This window comes from Epinephelus moara, chromosome 21 (genome assembly GCF_006386435.1).
Source record: "Epinephelus moara isolate mb chromosome 21, YSFRI_EMoa_1.0, whole genome shotgun sequence".
Lineage (NCBI taxonomy): Eukaryota > Metazoa > Chordata > Actinopteri > Perciformes > Serranidae > Epinephelus > Epinephelus moara.
This window is the reverse complement of record NC_065526.1, coordinates 9,635,943-9,659,563: the sequence shown is the minus strand read 5'-3', so window position 1 is coordinate 9,659,563 and position 23,621 is coordinate 9,635,943. Positions and strand designations below refer to the sequence as shown.

Here is a 23,621-nt window from a genome sequence, read left to right as displayed (position 1 = left end):
CACTGTTTTCATTCAATTTATTTTGTTAGTTAAATTTCTATAGCAGGTGAGGGAACATAACGGTCACACAAGGGTTTTCTTGAGCATAGTTTTCAGAAGTCACAGTGTTTTAGACATGGACAAGCACATTTTTTAAAAAATGACAATGAAGAAGGAAGGGCCAAGAGGAAACTTAAAAACAAGGTGTAACAGTGACACAATCTCCTACACACCTTCTCCTTCATGGTCCTCCAACTGCCCCCTTTGCTCCACCAAAAAAAAAAAAAAGGCCTCTGCTCTAAAGTGTTGTCGACCCCTCCCTCCCACGCCACCCCCCCCATCCCAAAATGCAAACAAAACAAAAACAAACTCAGCAACAAATAGATATATTTATATATAATATATATTCACTCTTTAAAAATAGAACTTCAGTCTAGATACTAACATCTGTACAAACTACAAAAATAAAATTTTAATATAAATAATTTATATGGCATGACATTAACAATTTTTTTTTCTCGAAATAAACTACAAACCAATGCAGGAGCTCCCCCCCCCCCCCCCCCCCCTCCCTTTTAAACTCCTCGCCACTGTCTGACAACACCTGCTGGCTGTCTACGGTCCAATCGAACTGTAAATGGTGCTTTGCTCATTCCGCTTAATAATTCACAACTGCACAGTAGCTACTTAACTTTTCTTTCATATGTACAAAAGAAACCAAAGCTGCCACTTTAAAAAAAAAAAAAAAAAAAAGAAATTAAAAAATAGATCCGCAAGTTTTTTTTCCCTGCAATTTAACCTGGCAGTGATGAGACCAATACTGAACAACAACAACAATGAAAACGTTGTAAAGCAAATTACACAAACAACTAAGAATTAGAGATAACGTGGCAGATATGAGGTTTGTATTAGCAAGAAGAGTGAGAAATCAGAAAGTGAGTCAGAGCAGGTTGGAGCGCTATAAAGACTGAACCACATCATGTAATATTTGCACAGGGTCGCAACAACATGAACGTGTTACAACTGTAAAGCAGCCAGCAAAGAAAAAAGGAGAAAACAATAATAATAATAATAATAATAATAATAATAATAACATAAAAATCACTCCCTTTGCATTGGATTTTTATAATTCCCTTTCAAAATAATACAAGAAGGCGACCACTTGTCAAACACAAAGACAAATGTGAAGTCACCCCCTGTAGAGCTTACAAAAACTGCAGAGGAAAATCTTATCACAGCTCCTTCAAGTAGTTTAAAACTGCAGAGGACGTTGGGAAACCCAGACAAAGATTTAACATGATACATGAATTAAACGCAACCTGGCCAGCATGTCGGCTGACTGGTCACATTCAACAGTATTCAGATAGACGGACAGATGAAGGTGACAACTGACAAACATTCTGTGTCTGGACGAGACAAAACGTATTTACACCAAAGCGAGAACTTAATACTGAATACTGTGATAACAAAGAAAAGGGGACAAATTGAAGGCACGATGGTTTTCTACTGTTAAGAAAACAGTATCTGCTGTGTAATTCTCTGTTTCTTCTTTTTTTACAGTGCACACTGTGAACATCTATAATTAGACTACAACAGAGAGTGTGTCAGATGCAGAATATCTCACAGAGTAATACTGTGTAAAACTGACTTGAACCAGAGGGGAAGGAGGGGGTACTGCATTTTTTTTTAAGGCAAATCACTTAAAATTATTTTGAAGTGTAGCAGCAAAAAAAAAAAATAAAAAAAATACAAATAGATATAAAACACTGACCATGTATGTTCAATAGCCTAATATCTTAATAACATCTCACTTTTTGTGGACACTTTTTACATATAGCACATTTCTTATTCTATACACTGTGAGGGAAAAAAATCAACCGCCCCCAAGAAAAAAATAATCTTTTACATCTGAACTTTTACACAAGAGTATACCCAAGTTATACAGTACTCTTTTAAATAGCTTCCTTCTTTTTTAGTATTAAAATATATACTCATAGATTTATATAATTCTTAAAACATCATTTTGTTTTTTTTAATATGTCCTTGAAATAAATCCTCTCCTTTTTGCGTGAAGTCTATGTACAGTAGAGAGTTTTAAGACGTCAATTGACGCCATGTGAGGCGGCAAGGTGCTCCGGAGAAGCAGCCAGAGACTCGAAGAGAGAAGGCTGGGGGTGTGAGAGACTCTAGCAATCTTTGGCTGCCTGGATCCTCAACCCACCTACGGAAACACAGAAGGGAGAAAAAGGTTAGACATTGCTACACAGGCATTCAAAGGCTAGAAAGACTATAAATCTCATTAAAAAACGACATGTATTTCTTGACTGGTTGCTAACTCACCTTATGTTTTGCCGAGCTGATGCTCTGTCTGGCTCTGTGTTGCTGCCTCCAAGTCCTGGAGCTCTAGAGAGTCTCTCTTACATGAAGAAAAGTTTGTTTTGTCACCACAAGTCCTCTTAGCAGCTTCAAAACAGTCTGACTCGCTGTCCGTGTCAAAACCTTCGTGCATGTAGCCTTGGTATGCCGCCCCCGGCAAGGTCGGATGCACAGCCACCGTCACGGAGGCGGTGGCCGTCACCATGGTAACGGGCCCCGCCGCAGTGCCTTGTTGCATCGGCAGGGCGGAGTTGCTACTGCTATAGCTCGGGCCTTTAGTCCTGTTTGGCTGGGGCCCTCTGCCATTCTGCAGCCTGGGGCCGCTTTGACAAGTCCTCCCAGGGAAGTGAGGTTTGTCGCTGGGTAAGGGTTGCGCCTGCAGCCTCTGGAGGCCCGGCTGCTGCTCCCGCTTGTTTCCATCCCAACATGTAACCTGGGAGCCGAGAGATGAATGTGCATTGTGGGAAGGTTCATTTAACGGTTCTATCCTTCCACCGCCGCTTGTTGCGTTTTCTCTGAATGGCTTCACCACCTACAACAAAAAAAGTTTCATTGTTTACTTTCAGAAAAACACAAATTTGAGAAGAAGATGCAGGAAAGGTTTCTATATTATCTGTGTGGTCATACCGTTAGCTTGGGGAAGCTGGGGTTCTTGCTGGCTTCCAGCAGTATGTGAGATGTTGCAGGTGGAGCGCTGCTGTGCGATGCTATGTAGGCGCTCCGGTCACAGTACTTATAGTCCTCCTCCCCGATCCCTGATGTGGTGGTCATCTCAGAGTAATACTCAGAGTCCGATGACTCAGAAAACGCCTGTTGACGAGACGACCGTTGGTTGTGGTGGCCTGTGTAGTACCCATGGTGGGTCATCGGTGGGGGCAGTGGTGGCTCGGGGGAAGGCGTTGGCAAGCGGCTGGCATTGTCAACTGGGGTGACCTCAGCTGGTGGGCCCATCATGGACAGGAGGACTGGCAGGAGGACCAAGCCATTCAGCATCCCCAAGACAGTGAGGATGGCCAACACAGCAAAGAAATACCTGAAGGATGCAGAGAGGAGGTGAGTCAGTTTGAATACAAGAGGACAGTTAGTGCTTAAAAGAGACAATTAAAACTAGCTTGTGGCATGTTGTTATCTCTATTTTCCTGTCTGAAACAAGAAGAGCTTTCTTGTTAGCTGGTAGCAGCGGCTAACTGTTAACTCAGTTGGATTTTAGTTAAGGTCAGGCAACACCAAAGCACCTCTGTGTTTACACTGAACAGGTCTGCCTGACCCTTCTCTTCTGGCCTACTGCCTGCATCAGCTGGATCGCACACAAACACATACATGCAATGCAAATGGCATATGCATGTGCACACACTCACAGCCACAGAGCCACAATCATTTTAATCTTATTTTCTTTTGCATCTCAACTTTTTCAGGGATTTGGCTGAAGTTCAGATGGATTTAGAGCATCAGCCAAAATCATGATACTTTTACACAGAGCTGACAACATTTAGCATTTGACATGCATCTTAATTTCATGCAATTTTTTTCCCTTTAATGCGACAAACACACATGCGCACGCACAACTCCAAACACACACATAGTTGGCACATGAGGAAGGGAAGTAGCTGAGGGGAAGAAGTCAGGGAAAGCCCAGTGTTTGTGTATCAAAGGCAGGGAGGGCAAATCTGATTCCCCGCTCAGTCCAACTAAAACATGCTTTGATGCCTCCACTGCTGCTGCTACAAGACTTTCTCTCGCTCTGTTTTTCACTCACACTATGTGTGTGCATTTTGTGTGTGTGAGTGTGTGTGTGTGTGTGTGTGCGTGCATCTCAGTGGAGCTCTGAGGAGGCCAGGGGTGGAGGCAGGCCACAAGAAAGAGCTCCCCAAGAAAATTAGAGAGGACTCCACTTAAACACTAACAGAAAGCAGAAAGAGAGAGACAGTGAGATGCTAACCACCAGCCAGACTTAAAGAGGTAAAAGAAAGAGGGAGGAAAAAAATGATTGTTGGAATGAAGGGAACAAAAGCCAACAAGGACGGGGATAATAGCTGCTTGGTGTTCTGGAAGCGTGCTTTTTTCCTCTGAATGGACTACTCCAATTATTATTACTACTTCTTCACTTGACAAAGGTCACTCTTTAGGAAAAAGTTCATGGTTTGCATGTTGGGTGTTATTTCTCAGCCCTTATTTGCACCCACGTCAGCTCCAAAACTCTCTATGACATATTTTATTCTTTAACCTCTGTCCATATTTTCTTCCTTTATCAGAAGCATAACGCATGTCATCCTAACCACTTTTGACAAAACACTTCAGGGAGATCTTTTCAATTTCTTGCTGTCTGCTCAAACCATGACTGTCTTTCAACCACACGCAGATATTTAATCTGCGCGCTTTATTGAGTTAAATCACGTTCACATGCAGGCGCTGAAATCACGGAACGGTCGTTTTTGGGTTTTTTTACAACGCAGCACTGGCTTCCACTTTTCAGCTCGCTCGCTTATTTTGCTCCAAAACAACTTTTTTAATAGTGAAAAAAAACAACAACAACAAGAGAACAGTGAGACAGAAAGAAAGAGAGTGAGACGTTGGTGGGACCTCCAACAGTGTCTCACTGTTAGGAATTCTGTTGTTTATATAAACTGTAATCTTTTCCATTCGTTGTCAGGGCCTGGGGAGCCGTGTGTGTGTATGTGTGTGTAAGAGACAGCCTAAGTGTTTACATGCCTGTACATATGTGCATTTCTCCTCATGTGTGTGTGTGGGTGTCCGTGTGTGCACTCATATGTGCCCCGCATGTGTGTGCATGAGAGAGAGGACTCTGAGCAGAGCTGAATTAGGCTTGCTGTTTATTCAGTGCATTACAAGGCCAGGAGATGTTTACAGCGGTATATTTATGCTACTCCCCAGCTAGCCAGCTCTGGCTTGCCCCATTCACCCGACCACAGCTACAGCTACAGCTAAACAAGACCTCCAACAGAGACACTAGACCTTTCTTACTCCCTTCCTCGCCCCGTCCTCTGAAAATGATCTCTCGCAGAACAATGGGGGAAAAGAAGAAAAACAACACGCTGAAAATGCTCTCCTCTTCCAAACCCTACTTCCCATTTACTCTTAATTTCTCCCTATTTCCACATATTTACACCTCTTTATCTTTCCACTCCAACACTGCGGAGGATCTATTCATCCACCCACCCACCAGGACCTCATATCCTTGCGAGGAAGCCACCCTCAGAGTTCTTCTTTTCCTCTCTCTGCTTCTGTCTCTGTTTCTGCAGGAAAACTGTGCTTTTTATGTCATGGAGGCCTGCTGCAGTCTGTGAGCTCAAGGTTGTGGTTTCGGGTTTGGGCCTAGACCACATTCGGCTGAAAAACATCGAGCTATTCGCCTTTTTTCCACTCTGACCATGAAACAGTGGTAGAAAACACACGCTCGCACAAGTACACACAATTTACATGCACGCACACACACACACACACACAGTGGGGAGTGATGTCTGTTGGTGGGCTTCAGACCATCTGACTGGCTGACCAGTTCAAATTTAGCTCCACTTTTTATTACGGCACCCTTCATGGAGGGACAGAATGCCAAACGGATGATAGGAATTTTTACAGATTCCCTGTTGTGTGCGTGTGTGTATGTGTGCTTGAAAGAGAGAGAGAAAGAGAGAGAGAGGCATCACCCAGTGGGTAGCAGAACACTTCCATGTTTACGAGCAGCTGCTACACACCCTTGATGTTTTCCCCATTTGTTGTGCTCTGAGGTTGAGGAGACGGGTGTGTGTGTGCCCGGAGTGACAGAACCAGGTGCATATTTGTCACTGTGTGTGTGTGTGTGGGGGTGTGCATAAATAGGGGTATAACATTTCCACCTGCATGCACCCCTGACCCCCCACAGGGCTTCCTCCCGTCCCCAAGTGAGGCTAGACAACTGGCTCCACACATATACATGCACACACTAATGGCGTAAAACCAAAACACTGCTACTTCTGAAGGGAACAAATGGGCTGTGGAGGGTGCAGCACCATCACTTTGTGAGTGAGTACTGTCACTCTCTTACACATAAGCATGAAGTCAGCACATTCATCGCCACACACGCAAACAGATGCTGACACACACACATCATCTCACCTCATGATGAAGTCAAACTCTGACCCTGCCAGCATGAGAACGCCCAGCAGCGTTGAGATCGCTCCGTCGACCACCGGGGCAAACATGTGCTCCAGAGCCACTGCAGAGCGCTTGTTCCTGTTGCCAATCGCTGTCAGGAAGCCCTGTGGCGAAAGGGGGAGAAATGAGTTGGAAATCTTGCCGATCACACAGAACTTGTGCTTGCAGCCAGGCTTGGCATTCCTGCATTTGGGTTTTGTTGGGGATCACTACGCTGCACTACAAGACAGTACACCATGCGAGAGAGCTGCCAGCGTGAACCAGGAAGCCAAACGTTTCCTTGTAAACCTTTAATCACACTTACTTTACCTTTTTCACTTTCCATTTCAGGCATTAAGCCACAGGAGTCTGAGCTTTGCACTGACTTAAAAACAACTCAAATATGTGCAATGCAGCATATTGTTTTTATAAAACCTCTATTACAAATCCTTGCTGTGAGACATATACATTTAATCATATGCATAAATATTTAGAGCGTGCATTTGGTGCATAGAAATTCACCAGAATGCAGGAACTCAAGTGTTTGATGCTCAAACGTTTTAGGTGGAGGACTCTGAAACCCCCCAGCTGGCACCAGACATCAATATGACGTCACAAAGACAGTGGGCTCTTACGTCAGACAGTCAGCAAAGTATGGTTGGAATAAAAATTGGGACGACAATATCAGAATTTCATGTTGTGTGGACGTTGGGTTTTGCTCTTAATCCCTTACTACTCAACGTTGTTAAGTCATGATGATGTTGGCGTGACACGTGATACATGGCGTGATACGTCATCTGTATTCTACGTCAAATTGACGCTGGAATTAGGCCTTGTCCTGACACTGAATTTTGGTTACTTGGCATCACAACCTTAAGTCAACCAAATATCAACATCTAACGACATTGGCTGGGACATTTCATATGTGTCCCACTTAATGTTGAATTGTATTTAATCAATAACAAATAATAAAGAATAGTATTAGTAATAATATTAGTGGTTAAATGTAATTCTTGCCTGAGGTAGGCAAAGCATGTGGTCACGTCAGTCTGCCGTTGGTATTTAACATTTGGACCAAAGCATCAGGTTTCAAGTAAAGTAGGTGTTTAACTGTAGGAGCTCTAACACTTAATCCATGTGTGCGCTCTTGCTTTGTGCCGAGTCTTGACTCACCAGTGCGATGTGAACGGTGAACTCCACTCCGATGCCCACAGAGGCGATCAGAATGACTACAGGGATGGCGCTCAGCTTGATCCCAATCAGACCCATGATGCCAAACAACTCCACCGTCATCATGGCCAAGATAAACACCTGAAAGGAAGATGTGGAAAAATAGTGTTACAAACTGTTTTCAATTGCCAGCGTTAAAGAAACAGTGGGATGATGAGGAAACAAGGCAATAAAACAAAAATAAAAGCATGTGAGTGTTAAAGGTGAATATGCCTTTCTTTAGCGACTGAGTCGAGCCCTCATTCCTCTTCACCCCACACAGTCTTTGACCCTGTGCTCAGGGTCTCAACCACATGGCATCAAATTACCCACCCCGAGGCTAATACCATCCCCTCCTCCCTCCCTCCCTCCTTCTCTTTCTCTTCTTCCTTCTCAGAGGTGGTTGAAATGATTGACAGTGCCTGAGACAACAGAGTGTGGGCACTCTGCCGCTACTACACATCTGCCTGTGTTTGTGGAAAACAAATGATCCTGTTTTTCACTAGATACCAGCCTGTTTGCCGATTTTACTGTTTCCGATATTTTAATGCAACATCTTGCAGTGAGATGCGGTGTTGCGTTTTACTCGTGTCTTAACTAGTAAACGTTCGATGTTACTGTAAACCGCAATGCAAACAACAACAACAAGGCTTAGAAAACAGGGAGGAGAAAGCGGTTCCCGGCCAACTGGAGCTTTTGATCCCAGCGGGGGCTCTGAGCCGGGGCACGGTTAAATTGGAAATGATAAAAGCCGTTTTACTGCTCGACCACATACAGGCAGGGTGAAACCTTCACAGGCAGGCTGATGCTTGGAAACCGTACATGCATGTAGCTGTGCCTCTCCCTCTGTCTGAGGAAACTCTGTAATGTCGCTGTCTCAAGGGACTGCTACTTAAATTAAAACACATTCCAACTGAAACTGGCACTGTTGTTGTGCTACACTTCAGCCCCCCCAATGGTCGGCGATATGTGGATTTGTGTGAGTATGGGGGGCCCTTAAGGACCACCGGTCCCACCAGCTTGTGTGTGAAATGTTTTCCAACCGCTGAACACTCAGACTGTCTCTTTCTCTCTCTCTCACATACACACACACGCACATATCCCTGATGGATGGGTTGAGCAGGCCAAGGTCGCAACTGGGCAGATCTGTCCTGTCCCCAAGTCTCTCCCTCTCCCTCTGACAAAAGCAGTGAGGGAGTTGGAGGTAGAGGCTTCAGGAGGGCAAAGCCTTTCTTGCTCCTTTGCATTTCCTTTTCTAAGGCCGGCCCAGCCTACATTAGAATGACAAAGGTCCCGTGTGTGTGTGTGTCCATGTGTGTGTGTGCGTACTGGCCCTCCGCAGAAAAAAGGGGCCCCCTAGACAGCGTTATTGAGCTGTGCTGAGAAGGGTGAGAAGAAAGTGAGAGGAGGAAGGGACTAATGATGTTGTTGAGGTAGCATGAGGTGGAAAATGTAGGAATGTAAGAGCAATAGGAGGGACGAGGAAGAGGTGTGATGAAGGGTACACTGATTGCTTGCTTACAATTATGCCGGCAGTCCAGGGGTTGAGCAGGAGAATCGCACAGACCAGGAAGGTGCAGGCCAGCACCACGCTGATCGCCAGCAGGAACCAGTGTCTGAGGCCAATGTACTGCTCCCAAAACAGGAAGGGGTATCCGTTAGGGTAGTTCAACACGCCTTTGCGGATAAACTCGTCGCAGATGGCCCGCACACTCTCGATGGCCTCCACAAAGTCGCCTGCCTGGCGAAGGCCGTTCAGGTAGAAGGGGAACTGGGCAAACTCCAATGGCTCTGCAGCTGGGACTGTAAAGGAGGAAGAGAAGTTGCTGTTTATAATGCGAGATATTTTCAGGTGTGTCAGCGCTTAGCAAAATATTGCGATTAAGATAACTTACTGCGCAGATTCTCCCCTGTGGTGTCATACTTGTCATGAATCCACTCTCTAGGATGGGGGTAGAAGTTGGCCTGGGAGGCAGCATAGCCCAGAGGATCATTACTGACCCAGACTGTCAGGTAAATGTAAAACACCTCTGCTGGGATCAAACCCTCTGCATCCACCAGACGACGAGAAGTCAGCTAGAGAAAAGTGAATAAAAAGAAACTGATTGAATGGCAATGCACGTATTGAGTTGTTGTCTGAATAAATGGTAAGAAAGACAGCTGATAATGTAGTTGTCCACAGTCCCACACAGCGTGCTGTAGGAATGACATGTGGATTCTGTTTTGAAGTGCAGCTTATGGACATACCTGGCTGTAGTTAAAAGGCTCTTTCTTGGAGCCAGTCTGGATGAGGAGCTTGTACGCCAGCGCTCCGTCCTCTGTGCCGTTACGATAGCTGTCAGAGGTAATCCTGCCTGCCTGCCAGTCAGCATCAAAAGCAGCCTGAAGACCTGCGTGTGAGGTAAAACACACACACACACACACACACACACACACACACACAGAAAAAGAAAAGAAAAGATTATTGTGGTTGTCATTTCTAAATATTATGACTTTGATTATCATAAAATTATTGGAGCTTTCCTGTGTGTCTGTCTACAGCGATGCTGAAAATGTGAAATATCAAGTTTCCCTTTCCAACTCTTTTTTTTTTGTTCAGCTGGCTCTGATTGACCTGTTGGTTATCACTTCCTCCTGACTGGGCCTCTGACATGTTCTAGCCTGAGGACACACACACACACACACACACACACACACACACGCAAAGATAACCTATGACCCCAACCTGTCTGCTGCACCACCCCTGAGCCCAGGTGGATGGGGGTAAACAGCACGACTGAACTTTCATTCACCCTTCACACATTCTCACCTCCGCTCACATCCATTCACTCCAGTCCTTCGTAAAAAAAAAGCACACCTGAAAAAACCTGTTGCACCCTCTACTGGACTAAACTCCCAAGGGGACAGAGAGCAATTTATTACTTGGCTTACTCAAAATAAAAAAAAACCTGAGCCGAGATTCTTACCTCTGAGCCAGTCCTGGAAGTAGTGCAGCCACATGCGGGGCAGTTTGTTGTCGCTGTCTCTGACCACGTATTTCACAGAGTTGAAAGCGTTGTGCAGCTGGATCAGCAGCCTCTGTGACCGGGCGTAATCAAACCCATCCATGGTCACCAGGTACATGTTGTAGAAGGAGAAATACTTGAACTGGGCATCAATGAAATCGTACTCCTTGGTGTCACGTGGCACGATGTCGGTCAGGTAGAGGCCGTCGTGCACCATGGTGGTCCCGTAGAGGCTGAGGCCCAGGAGGCCCAGAAAGAGAACCACTACAATGGCTTTGCTTTTGGGCTTGAGGAGAAGAGGGGCGTATTTCTCTCTGGCGAAGCTGGACAGGTTCCAGTGCAGGAAAGGGAGCGGGACGCACTTCTTTCCAGATTTGGAATCCTCCACCTGGGCCAGGAGGTCCCGTGTGGAGCTGGAGGTAGGGGTGAAGAGCTGGGAGCCGTAGGGGTCCGGCACAGAGGTGGTGGTGGGGGAAGGTGTGATGGCTAGGGGAAGGAAATACAAGCAGAAAATGAATGTTTCGGTATCAGGATTTATTCATACTGACTTTAGAGAACACTTTGAACAAAATGCAAACGGCCCCATCTGGAGCCAGTGTTTGGTTTGTCCATTCTAGGCTACTGTAGAACAACATGGCAGACTCCATTGAAGAGCCACTGCTCTGTTAATATGACATCATTTACCTTGAGGCTGTGACGTGGGGCAGAGGATGATGGATGGTGGGCTGGTGGAGATCTGTGAGGTAGGTGGTAGGATTGTGACAATATGCTGGCCGGCCGCGTCACACTGCGTGAACGCCTGCACCGTGGTGGTGATTTGGGTGCTGGTGGTGATTGTCGATCCTGCCGTGTACTGGTGCGCCGTTGTCGTCGTAGGCGTGTGCGGCTGCTCTCCGGCGTCTGACAGCTCATGCGGAGAGAGGTGGATGACGCGGTCGGAGCAGGGGCTGTACAGGCAGCAGAGGACATCCAAACGCTTATCCTCGCGCCTGTGGAGGTCCAAACTGAGGATGGCAGGGAAGATGAGCAGCACCATGGCGAAGTTAAACACAACCACAATGGCCGCCTGGGGAGAGAGACACACAGGGAGACAAAATGAGAAAAACAAAGTGAGAAAAGACAGAGAACAGTATGTGAAATTACAGACACCCTAACCCAGCTGGGGAGAGTCAGGGCTCCTTCTTTTTTTTTATTTTTTAGTATCTCAGACCACAGCCCAGAGAGCAAAGAAAAGCCTTACTCTAAATCACCAGCCAGGAATACTAAGCGAGCCAGAAGGGGAGAGGAAGAGAGAGAAAAGAAAGAAAAGAGAGCCAGAGTGAAAGAACTACTAGAAACACAGAGAGAAAGAAGCAGGGAGGGAATATATATGTTGCGAGTCTGAGCAAAACCATCACCCTTCACCACCACCGCCGCCGCTGCCTCCCCACTCACTCCAGCCCCTGAAGCTGACATTCTAACTGGCTGTGGTTTCCAGTGTGTGTGTGCGTCTATGTGTGTGTATTTGTGTGTTTGCTTGTGTGTTTCAGACCACCCACAGTTAGTCACAGATCAGAGCAAACCGCCTTGACGGGCTAGTGATATACTGATCCACTCCTCCCTCCCTCTCCGTCTCTCTCTCTCTCTCTCTCTCTCTCTCTCTCTCTCTCTCTGTTCATCACTCTCTTTGCTGTGATTATTCCACATTACACACATGCACACACACACTTATGCACATATACACACATGCAGAGACACACACACAAAAAAAAATGTTGGCCCTGTAGGTGCAGCGGCAATAAAACTGGGAACAAAGGCTTTCCTTGCCCTGAATGAATGTCACCTCTCTTAAGTTATCTCTTTCATTTTCAAAGGAGCCTCCGGCCTCTCGGTGTGCGATTGTGCACATGTGTTTATGTCTGTGCGCATGCGTGTGAGGGTGCGTGCAAAAACATACCTGCAGAGAGAAAGCTCGCAGGGCAGGAATGGGTACGAGAGCGGCCATAAAGAACGCTATCATGTTGTTGATGGAAGTCAGAGCCACGCTGGTGCCGGTGCGACGCAAACAGTCTCCTGTCCGCTCCTTTAAAACAAAAACAGACAGAGTTTAGAGTAGGAGGAGAGGAGAGGAGAGAAGAGGAGAGGAAAGAGAGGAGTGTCTTAAAGGTACCTTAAAGGGGATGTTACTTCCAGCCTCTGTGAAGGAGTGAGCCAACAGAAACATGTCATCCACTCCAATCCCTAGGGCCAGGAAGGGAAGCACCTGGGATGAGAAAAGGTCAGAATGAACACTCCACAACACATCTCCTCTTAAACATACAGTAAGCCTTAAAGTAACGTTACACAGTACATGTATGCAGTTTCCTTTGTGTCCTACCTGTGTGGTGGCAGCATTGAAGGAGAGGCCAAGCAGGGAACAGAGACCCAGTCCTGCAGCCACTGACAGAGCCACTAACAGCACTCCGGCCAGCCCCACAGCCCCCTGGGACTTGGCGCAGTCCCACCTTAGCATGGTCACACAGGCGTAGGCCAACTAGAGAGGAGACGCCCGTGTTAAATATTGGTAATCTTACGGTTAAGTTAAACATTTTTCATTAACTTATTCGCCATAACCAATGGACATATGCTCACCATGAGCAGGTATCCTCCAGCCACCCTGATGACGCTGACATCAGAGAAGGATTTCATGATGTCGTTGAGGGTGGTGGTGGAGAAAGCGTGGATGGACTGGCTGGAGTTTGATGGGATACTCTGGTGGACCACCTGACGGAGAAACATTGATTAATTGTCAACACCAAATTATACATTCTTCAGCACATGACCTGTATATTGAACAATTAGACGACAAAAAGAAGATCCTGGAGGCTGAACTGCTGACTGAACTTATTTCACATGCAAACACACTTCCTCCTGACCAATGCTACCCCAAGCCTCCCCTATATCCCCATATTTCATGGTCCTCTAACAGCAAAGGCACCCTGTCCCTTTGAAATGTGCATGTGTGTGAAAGTCAGTGTGTTTTTACATGTGCTAGCATGTGTGTGAGTGCGTGCGTATGTATGACAACTGAGGAGTAATGAGCACAGATGCCAGAGGTTGTGAGGTCAAAGGTGAAAGGGATGGGATCACATGGCCTGGGAGGCTGCTCTCTCCGCTCTGTGCCACGAATGAACCGCAGCCCCCCTCAAAGCTGTTTACCTGTTCACATTTAGTCATCATTTGCAATCTTACATTGATCTGTTCTTGTTCTTTAATGTGTATCGGGAGGAGGTGTCACATCTTTGTCAGTTTACGTTTGAGTTTGTTACCCCTCCTCCCTCGCATGTGTCCCTCACTCTCCTCCCGCCCTCTCTCCTTACCCTCAGCATGGTGGGTGTCAGCTATCACAGCAACAGCTTGTTCCTATAACTAGGGCTCTGACAGAGAGAGATGGTTGGCCTACCACACACACACACACACATATATGCATACACACACACACCTAGTGCCCTGGTCTGCCCCGCGATTCGCTTTACAAGGGAGCTGAAGACTGATGGAATTCAGACACTGCAGAGTAAGTCCCACAGTGTGTGTATGTATGTGTGTATATACCAAAGCAAAACAAGACTGCACAGGGACAAGGAAATGCCTCCTCATTTTTCTCACCCTCCTCCTCCTCCTCCTCCTCCTCCTCCTACTACTTCTTCACGGTGGTTACGATAGAAATCTGAACTTCTGTCCAGCTTTATATGTGCATGCGTTTTATTCATATGTGAGTATTTAACTAAACGAGTCATGTGTGATTTAAGTTCGCACCTCCACAAACTTCCTCTGCCAGGACTCGAGGATGGCGGTGGCCTTTTCTTCATTCCAGTTTATGTCGTGGATCTCGTAGTCGTCTTTAAAGTGCTCGTACAGCTGCTTCGGACTCATCAACAGGAACATGGTTTGCAGAGCCTCCGCGCTGTGAAAACACACAGATGTAAACTTAGGACACCTCAGAAATGTCTGGCTCTGTCTGAGAACATGCTTTATAGTGTGTTGAGCTGAGTTGAAACCTCAACTGCATCATCCATCTCATGACTAGCACATTGAAAATCATCCAGTTAGACTGTTAAGATGTTCCTGGTACCTACACAGGAACATGCCTTTCTGTGAATGGGTAAAGGCAGGTGCCTTTTCTTCTAGGATTTGTCCGCCTGCCTGCCTGTCTGTCTGCCAATGTAAACAGCTAAAAGCAGGTGTTATCTAGTCTGCCTGTCTGCCGGCCTTTCGGCTGCAATCCCAGATGTCCTCAGGTTTTCTTGGCACAGACACAGCGAGCAGCGGTGCTGCTCAAAATGTGAAAGAAATGATCATAAATCACATCCAAGAGTAAGTGTGGCTCTTGCAGATGGGACTGGAATCCTCTTTCATTCAAGGCTCTGTTGGGCCTGTGTAGGTCGTGATCTGGGCTCTGACTCAATGCCGTCACTCCATTTGTATTGGCAACGCTTTTAAATCCAGTTGAAGTAAATTGGAACAAACAAAACTCCAGAGAGCTTCTATTTAAAAGACAGGTCAGCTTCAGGAAAATGTGATTTTGAGTGTTTTTCCCTTCTTCTATATCTTCCTCTTGTTTGATCCCTTACACAACAAATGTGTAACAAGGTGGGAGGCCCTTTATGTGGCCGTCAATCATCTTTAATTGGCCTATCCTGGACCAGGGTCAAACAGGAAACCGATCCCTCTTGGTACCAGGCATTCCAAGCATGTGTCTGTCGGGTTATTAGGGGTTACACAGATTCCACAGTCATGGCGGCTCACAAGCTCAGCCGGCAGCGATCACACAACCCCGCTTTATTATCACATCCTCCAATAAGATGAGAGCAAACTTATGACACACTCTGTAAAATCCCCTGAAACTGCAGTGTCTGGTCTTTCTGTACTTGTCTTAATAAACACACACCTCAGCAGAGTATCCTGGCTGCTCTTGACCCGCCCTCCCAGGATCAGCTCCTCCTGCCAGTGCATGAACTTCCGGCTGAAACCATGGCAACCACCCTGGAGACGCCCAGCAATGTCAGGGCTCTGAATAGACAAGCAGCAGAGGAAGAGATGGAAAACACAGAGAAACAGGTTAGGTGTTCGTTCTGAGGGTTTCTTTCAACTACAGCGTCTTGTTGTATGTAATGACTTGAGTTAGGTGTGAGTTTACCTCTCCTTGCTCCTTGTTGGGTGCACTGAGAGGACAGTCAGGGTCTGAGGGGTCTAGACATGGCCTGTTCATGTAGGCATGTCCCACCTGAGGAATCAAACAACGTAAGAAAAGCCTCAGTAAATGAAAAAATGTGCAACTAGATGAGTGTTTCATTCAATAAATCTGTCATTCTGTATTTGTGTGTCCTACCTGGGCTTTGTCCAACATCTCCTTAAATCCCTCCAGTGAAGTGAACTGACTCAGCTCCTCCATCAGCTTGACTGGATCTAGATTCATCCACTGGATATCAGGCATACCCCTGAAGCACAAACACACACACAGAAACGATGACCATCAACCCAAGAAGTAGCAACTGTATAATAACTTTTATCACTTTGTGCCTGCGAGGCAGCATGGCGTTGCATTCCTGCTAATCTTTGCTGTGAGCAGAAAAAAAAAACTATGATTCACTCAGTTCAGTTTAATTCTCTCTCTCTGGTTGTGCTGGGGCTACGCAGGAGGCTAGCTGCAGATACAGGATAAAATAGCGTTTATTATCCTGTTTCACGCTGCCACAATGCCCGGGGAAAAGGCACGGTGGCTGCCTGCTCACTTCCATTCCTCAATGTCCTGCACTGAGTCATAACGATTACCTCTGCCTCCCAAACATCTTGATAAGGAGGGAGGGAAGGGGAGAGGTTGGGGAAGGAAATAGGTGAGGGATGAGAGGAGAAGCAGAGGGGGGACTCTCACACTGTTTGTTATGTGAGGCTCATGGACAAATAACCTCATTCTGAAGCTCACCTGTACCGCCATCCTCACCACCCTTGAGATAAATGTATTATCTGCTCAATAAATCTACTCTAAACATGATTTTTGGTGTCATAGCCTACTTGCTAAAGGGACCAGTGTCTGGGTCAATAAGTTATTCAATAGCTTCCTGTAGTTTTCACTGTATTCATCTTAAAGAACATGGATTGATTGCTGCCTCTTCAAATTAGACATGCAAAAACAGGAAAAACATTCAACATTATTGGCAGGACTTTATGATTGAGAGCAAGAAAACACTTAAGATGGACATTTTCTGAGACAAAGAGACAGACGGAAAGAGATGGAAATTAAAGAATCCCAAACTCTGGGCTCAATCTCCCTCCAATGGCTCATGAAGAGAGCTCCTCTCCTATTCCCACATACCAGGGTCCCTTTTGCTGCTGCTCGCAAAGACACACTCCTTTATCAGCTAGTTTTTGCTTGAGTGAACCGGGCCTGGGCCCTTTTGTTTTTTCATAGATTGCTGCTCTTTGTTCTCCCAAGTTTTTTCTCTCTCTCCCTCTCACTCTTCCTCACTCTTTCTCCCAATCTGCCTTTCTCTCTCTTCCCCTTTCTCTCTTTCTATCTCACTCTTTTTTTTGGTAGTATTTAAAGCCAGAGCTGAAGTGAAGCAGAAGCTGAGGGCGAAACAGGCCTCAGTGACCACCACCAGTTCCCTTCAGCTCCACATGAAAAAAAAAAAAAAAACGAGTTAAAAAAAAAAAAGATTAATAAACAACAACAGATGCTGAACACTTTGTGTGATTTACAGGAACACTTGGAAGATGTGTGAATCATCAAAGACCCCCTTCTCCCTCTCTGTGGCTCTGCTTTCACACAAGCCAACTGGGAGATGCTGAGGATGGGAAACTTGTGTTTGTTTCTGTATGTGCTGGCTTGTCATGCAACATACTGCTGTCAGCTCCAGACAGAAATATAAACAAATAATTTGTTTGCAAAGAAACATCTGCTATGATCTAAACTATCTTTTATAAACTAAGGACTCAATTGAAATATCACTTCGGACAACAAAAAAAGAGCTCTCTTTCAGTGACTCAATTTCTCAAGAGAACTTCGTCCTGAAAAAAGGAGCAGAAAAAAAAAAAAAATCCGCAAATGCCCAAATACGCCCAGACTCCACTGTTAACCGTCTTGTAGCCTCTCTCTGTCTTTCTCGAGGGACTTGAGGCTTGAATACTGCCCATTTTATTTGTTGGACAACTTGGGAGCTGGGAGCCCGGGGCATTACCATGAGAATGCCGAGTGTTAGCCGCGAGCTGACAAAGCCGGCCCCCCTCCCTCCTCCGGGGCCCCTGCACTGATGGACACTCACTCGTAAACTGAAAGAATGCTTACCATTGTCTGACCCAAAGGGCTCCCCTGCCACCACCACCACCACCACCACCACCGCCGCCGCCTCCCCGCCCTCTGTTCTACCAACCCACCACCCAGTTGCTGCTGCAGCCATCTCCTCTCTCCCTCTCCATCCCTCCCTCGCTGCATCTCTCCCTCACTTTCTCTCTTTGAATTTCTCTGTCAGGACACCCCCCTCCAGTCCCTCTCTGGGCCCTAAAAGAACTCTATTACTGACCGCCGCTGTCAGTCACAGCACCCTCTGACAGAATACTGAAAGCCCAACTGTATGTCTCCATCGAGCATGTGTTAAAAGTTACGGACCCCTCCAAGAAGCTCCAGTCTGCAACGCAACTCAGATGGAAGCAATGACAGCAAAGGGAGAGCCAAGACTTTCTATGAAATGTTTTAATATGCAAAACAAAAAAAGTAAGTTGGGTCAAATATTCCAAGACTTACGGTAAATAGGCGGAGCCTCCCTGTAGTTTGGCCCCCTCCCAAAAACAGTCCAATGGGGTGATTATCATACAGGGGAATAGCTTGTCAATCATCTGGGATCAGGAAGTAGAAAAGAAGCACAATTAAACATCACAAATAGGGTAAAATATCCATATACAGAAATAAAAAATCAAAATGTTTTGAACTTACCCTTTCAATCATGACATTTTCTATAATGGGAACTCCTGATTTATAGCATATTTTATTAAGATCCCACGACCTACGAGACAGAAAACAAATCTTTAATTTACAACTCTTACTGTCGACACACAGGGAAACTTTTTCACATAATATGTCCACTTAAAGGTCCACTTACTTTCCAAACAGTGACACCTGGACCTTGCTGGCGGACAGGGCGGCTTCCATGTGAACCAGCAAAGCCTCCTGGGTAAGAATATTGGCACCCTCTTCTTTGGGGGTCTGGATGAGCATCTGTGAGGTAAATACTGACTCCTCTCCCTGCTTCTCCTTGGTGTAGCGGAGCTCCGTGCTCACCCGACTACCAGCTACAAAACAAAGAATAAAGGACAAATTAACACTGAATTCATGAGTTAGTTAGTTAGGTAGATAGATAGATAGATAGATAGATAGATAGATAGATAGATAGATAGATACTGTATATTATTCATACATGAGCACAGAATTTCTTTAACATTCATACACAGTGACACACACACACACACACACACATTTGGATCCTATAACAAAGTGTGTAGCGTGTGTATATATGCACACACACTTCCACAAGAACACACACATATATCGACCAACGCCCTTGGCCCTCGCCAGTGTTGGTTTTGAAGGCACTTCACACAAGCCAGCGTCTGGCCAAGAGAAATGAGTAATACAGCTTCTCATTGGCTCCTTCTGCGAAACAGATGTGCCCTGTTCGTTCAGAAAACCAACCCTCTGATGCCCCAAAACCCTCCGCCACTCCGCTCGGGGCAGCACATATCGATTTAGACGTTTTGAGCACATGAGAAAAGATTGAGATGGGAGGAGAAGGAGAAGGGGGAAACAGCGAGTGGCTGCAGTGGTGCCGATATGGCACACAGGAGTTGGGGATGTCATGGGGATACAAGGAGATAAAGTTAAATAGACTGAAAGAGAGAGATAGATGTCAGAGGTGGTGATGAAGAAAAAAGAGATAGAAAGAGGATGAAAAAACAGAAAGAGGGAGAAAGAGAGGGAAAGCAATGTTGTGCTGTGCGGTAGACTCCAGCCCCCTAATTACAGGAGGTTGCCCTGAAAAGAGTTTGCCAGCCGGGGGGATCTGTGCCTGTGCCAAGTGGACATGAAACATGCCGCGCTGGATCACAGAGGGCCCGTCTGCCCCTCTCGCTGTCCCACTACATGACAACCCCAGAGAGAGAGGGAGAGAGGGAGAGAGGGAGGGAAGTGGGGAGGTGGAGGAAGTTTGGAAACAAGGGCTACCTCCTTCTTAATTCTAACTCTCGTCACTCTTCTACTCACTTTCCCCACGCTGCACTCAATCCTGACCACCATCTACTCCTCTCATACCCTTAATGCTCCCTCTCTGCCTCTGTCTTTCTCTCCGTCTGTCTCCCTCTTTCTCTCTTCCCCTCACACTCTCTGCACCTCCCCCCAGCCTGGAGCAGGCTCCTATAATTGATGGGGAGAAAAGAAAAAACAAACTATTCAGCCTACGCCGCGAAAGTGTGAGATCAGGTTAGAACTCCGGGCCTTGGAGACGCAGTCCAATATTTCTAGGCTTCACTTTCAAGGCTTTAATTACCTACACAGGGGCTTCAGAATATAAGGTCATCTCGTTTATTTGCAGTCATGGGTGCTGGGTTTTTTTTAAGTGTCTGGCTCATTGCACCACATCTGGTCCCAAAAAAAAAAAAAATTAAAGTCTTTTTATAATGCTTGTTGATGCTGAATAATTTCCTCTTGTAGTTGAGAAACTAAGGATGTTTTTTTTATGAGTACATGTTCTTTGGGTTTATTTGACTTTAATTAAGCCATTTTCACACCTTCAAATAGATGTAAGAATCTGACTTGGTGTAAAAATGGTGCTAAGAGGTTCAGTTCTCCTCCACTCCACTCCTTGCCACACAGATTTCCAATCAAAAAAGGCTACTACAAAATGGAACCCTTTCCGTTCGCGGACCTCTTTGACATCTGTTAAACCTTTTTTGACATTTCGTATGTTAACCTCTGCAGCGTGGGGTTTTGATCCCAACAGGAACTGGGTGGCTCGGAGAGACTCTGGCTCTGTAATTACAGGCCTCCTGAAGTAAATTATAGCTATTTGTGTCTCGTTCCTCCCATCTGGACCACCCAGGCAGCCAGTCCTCTCTCTTCTCTCGCTCTCTTTCTCGCCTTCTCTCCTCAACCCCTGGTCCGGCCCCAACCACCCAACTCTGAGCTTCGTGACTACTCTGCTCAGTTCAGCTCTGCTCAGCTCAGCGCTCGCTCCAGAATGAACCTTTCTTTTCTTATCTGTCTTTCTTTCTATCTCCTGAGTTTCTCCTCTCCTTTTCCTCCGTCTTTCTCTTTCTCACTCTTTCTTTGAATCCCCCCCACCCTCTCCCTGCACTCAGCCTGTGCTCCACACAGCCTTAAAGAGACAGTTCCCGGAAATTTTCCCACCCTGGGAAGAAAGCGCCTTTGAGTGTGGAAACCCGGGGGTTTCAACACCCCAGTGGCTTGTAGTTTTACTACATGAGCAATTTTGTAACATGAAATATTAGTCCGTGTTTGGCAACACGATCAAAAAATAAAAGGAAGAAAAAAAAGGAATCACAAAATCATAATAACAACTCCGTCTAAATCACGTCCACAGTTCTTTCATTGGATGTTTTCGAGAAACTCGACCACCATCTGACAAATTTTAGCAAACAACTCCACTTTGCTGGGTGCAACATGTGAATTCATTTACTAGCTTCACCACTAAAAGCACTTTCACAACAATTACGACACTGGGAAAGTGAAAAGCAAATGAAAAATGTCACAACAAGCCCTGACATGGTTTCATGGCTGTGTGTGTACGGATTTAATGTTTGTATGAATGTGTGTGTATGCACTGGACCCCGTCTCCACCAACCTCAGTCATTTCCTCTCCACCTGACCCTTCCATCCCCAAAACCCGAACACCCAGAATTCCCTAACTCAGTGAAATATGTGTGGCTTCTCACATCTGGCATCTAGGATGGAGGCAAGGCCATCTTTTAAGTGCTGTGCTTCAAATTTATTCTACTCTATTCTACTCTATTCTATTCTGTCATAGTGGCTTACAGGCCTAGTCCCAGTTCCAGGCCATGATAGGTCAGACCAGGCCACCTTCAAAGTTCAGTGTGGTAGATTAGCTGGATTAGGGGGCCTCTGAAAGGCCCCACGCTGCTATGGAGGAAGACCCAAGACGAAGAGGGCTGAAAGTGACATGTATGCTTTTACCTGCTATGCATTGCATTTGAAGTTTCCTGATTTACACGGCATGGCAGCATGAGGAGTAATGAACGTCTACACAGAACCTCCCTTAATAAAAGATAGATTTAAGAGAAAGGAGGTCTGACCACCACAGAGTAGCAACAATATAAAAAAGACACAAAGCTATTCCTTGGCTGCCATCTTCTATCCATCATTTACGTTTTCTCCCAGACTTTTTTTTTTTTTTTTCAAAGTGTCTTCCAAAAGAGGTCTTTTATTTCTTTTGATTTTCAGCAAAGGAGCCAAATGAGAAATTCATTCTCTTGGCCTGGCACCACACACAAAAAAAACCTCTCTGTCCTTTTGTCACATGTGGACCCACCAGAATCAGGACTGTGCCCCACTTTGGGTCCTCAGCCCGGCCCTGCCCTATGGCATTCCCTAGCCAGGGCACCGCCTAAAGCGGGCTGCCCCCAGCAGATGGGCCGTTCCTCCATACAATCCTTCAGTGCAGCAGCTCCAGACTGAATGCAGACCCCTTTTGTCATTCAACCCTTCAATTTCTTTCAGATGTTTCCCAACAAACAGCGGAATAAAATAAAGAGGGAACGTTTTTTTCACAACAAAAGCAAATGGACCAAAACTTTCCCAGCCTGTAAAACAATGCCAGAGTTGGCTGTGGGAGGGTGAGGCTGGGGGCAAGAAAGAGAAGCTGGCACTTTGGTATCTTACCTATAGAAATACAGTGTGTGTGTGTGTGTGTGTTTTTGTCCTCACACGCACGTTGTATCTGTTCATTAATCGTCAAAGACAGTTGTGTTGTTTTAGGAGGAGAAAATCCTAATTAATGTGTGAACACGAAATTGATCAGTTTCAATGTGTTCTAGTCCTGCAGCTCCCACCATCATGACAAAAACAACCACCCTGAGATCACACCTTAAAAACAGTATAAAACAGCGAAAACAACATGAAAAATCAGTTTCACTTACATTCTATTCAGATGTGCCAGTGGTGTTAGCCACCACACATAAATTTCCACCAGGGTTGGCATTTAGGCACTTTCTATTTCCATATGTATAGGCTTGCCTCTGCTAATTATGCTAATCATGGGCAGAGTTGGCCACTGTGAAAAATAGTCACATTAGACACTCCACTGACCGCTAATACTGCTTAATGTGTGGTTGAAACATACATTCATCCCCGCCTGAAAGGCAAAATTTTTCCACGTTGCTGGTCTCATTCAGACGAGAAATGAATTTATTGAGCCCGAGAACCATTTCTTTTTTCCCTCCCAAGTACCAAGAAAATGTTCAGTCTCTCTCCATCTCCCTCTCCCTTTACTTTTTATACTTTCATGGTGTAAAGACAGAGGCAAATGGTGCAAACTCTAAGGTGACTGGTGCCGCTTTATTTCGTGCAGACCAAAGACAAAGGTTGCTCTTCAGCGAGGAAAGAAAGGGTGCCACACTATATTGATTGAGTTTTCATTATCCGGTTTTCAGTTGCATTGCAGTCTTTCTCGGTATGTTGCATTCAGTGTTGCAAAGACTGACAGTCCAGTGCCTTTTTTTTTTTTTTTTTTTTTTTTATAAAAGCCTTGGCACCAGAGTAACAAAGTTTTGTGTTATCACTGTAAATGTTGCCATGTGATGATACTTCTGTTTTAAAACTTTAAAAAGACAGGTAGGGAGCAGCCTGTGTGTTTCCTGTATCACAGAGGCCATGTGTCT

General features: G+C 45.7%; 1 protein-coding gene across 1 annotated transcript in view; it reads right to left on the bottom strand.

The window, feature by feature from the left end:
- ptch2 (patched 2) overlaps nucleotides 1-23,621 on the bottom strand; it is a 30,096-nt gene continuing 6,475 nt past the window's right edge. The window contains exons 3-23 of the mRNA XM_050032568.1: nucleotides 18,815-19,004; nucleotides 18,649-18,718; nucleotides 18,460-18,551; nucleotides 16,048-16,156; nucleotides 15,856-15,942; nucleotides 15,607-15,728; nucleotides 14,475-14,622; nucleotides 13,311-13,442; nucleotides 13,057-13,212; nucleotides 12,850-12,942; nucleotides 12,637-12,762; nucleotides 11,385-11,766; nucleotides 10,662-11,186; nucleotides 9,943-10,085; nucleotides 9,591-9,771; nucleotides 9,218-9,498; nucleotides 7,660-7,797; nucleotides 6,469-6,611; nucleotides 2,983-3,388; nucleotides 2,320-2,887; nucleotides 1-2,200 (exon numbers count right to left, since the gene is read on the bottom strand). Of these exons, the coding sequence (XP_049888525.1) occupies nucleotides 2,321-2,887; nucleotides 2,983-3,388; nucleotides 6,469-6,611; nucleotides 7,660-7,797; nucleotides 9,218-9,498; nucleotides 9,591-9,771; nucleotides 9,943-10,085; nucleotides 10,662-11,186; nucleotides 11,385-11,766; nucleotides 12,637-12,762; nucleotides 12,850-12,942; nucleotides 13,057-13,212; nucleotides 13,311-13,442; nucleotides 14,475-14,622; nucleotides 15,607-15,728; nucleotides 15,856-15,942; nucleotides 16,048-16,156; nucleotides 18,460-18,551; nucleotides 18,649-18,718; nucleotides 18,815-19,004 (4,091 nt within the window). The 3' untranslated portion in view covers nucleotides 1-2,200; nucleotide 2,320. The remainder of the gene's footprint in view (nucleotides 2,201-2,319; nucleotides 2,888-2,982; nucleotides 3,389-6,468; nucleotides 6,612-7,659; nucleotides 7,798-9,217; nucleotides 9,499-9,590; nucleotides 9,772-9,942; nucleotides 10,086-10,661; nucleotides 11,187-11,384; nucleotides 11,767-12,636; nucleotides 12,763-12,849; nucleotides 12,943-13,056; nucleotides 13,213-13,310; nucleotides 13,443-14,474; nucleotides 14,623-15,606; nucleotides 15,729-15,855; nucleotides 15,943-16,047; nucleotides 16,157-18,459; nucleotides 18,552-18,648; nucleotides 18,719-18,814; nucleotides 19,005-23,621) is intronic.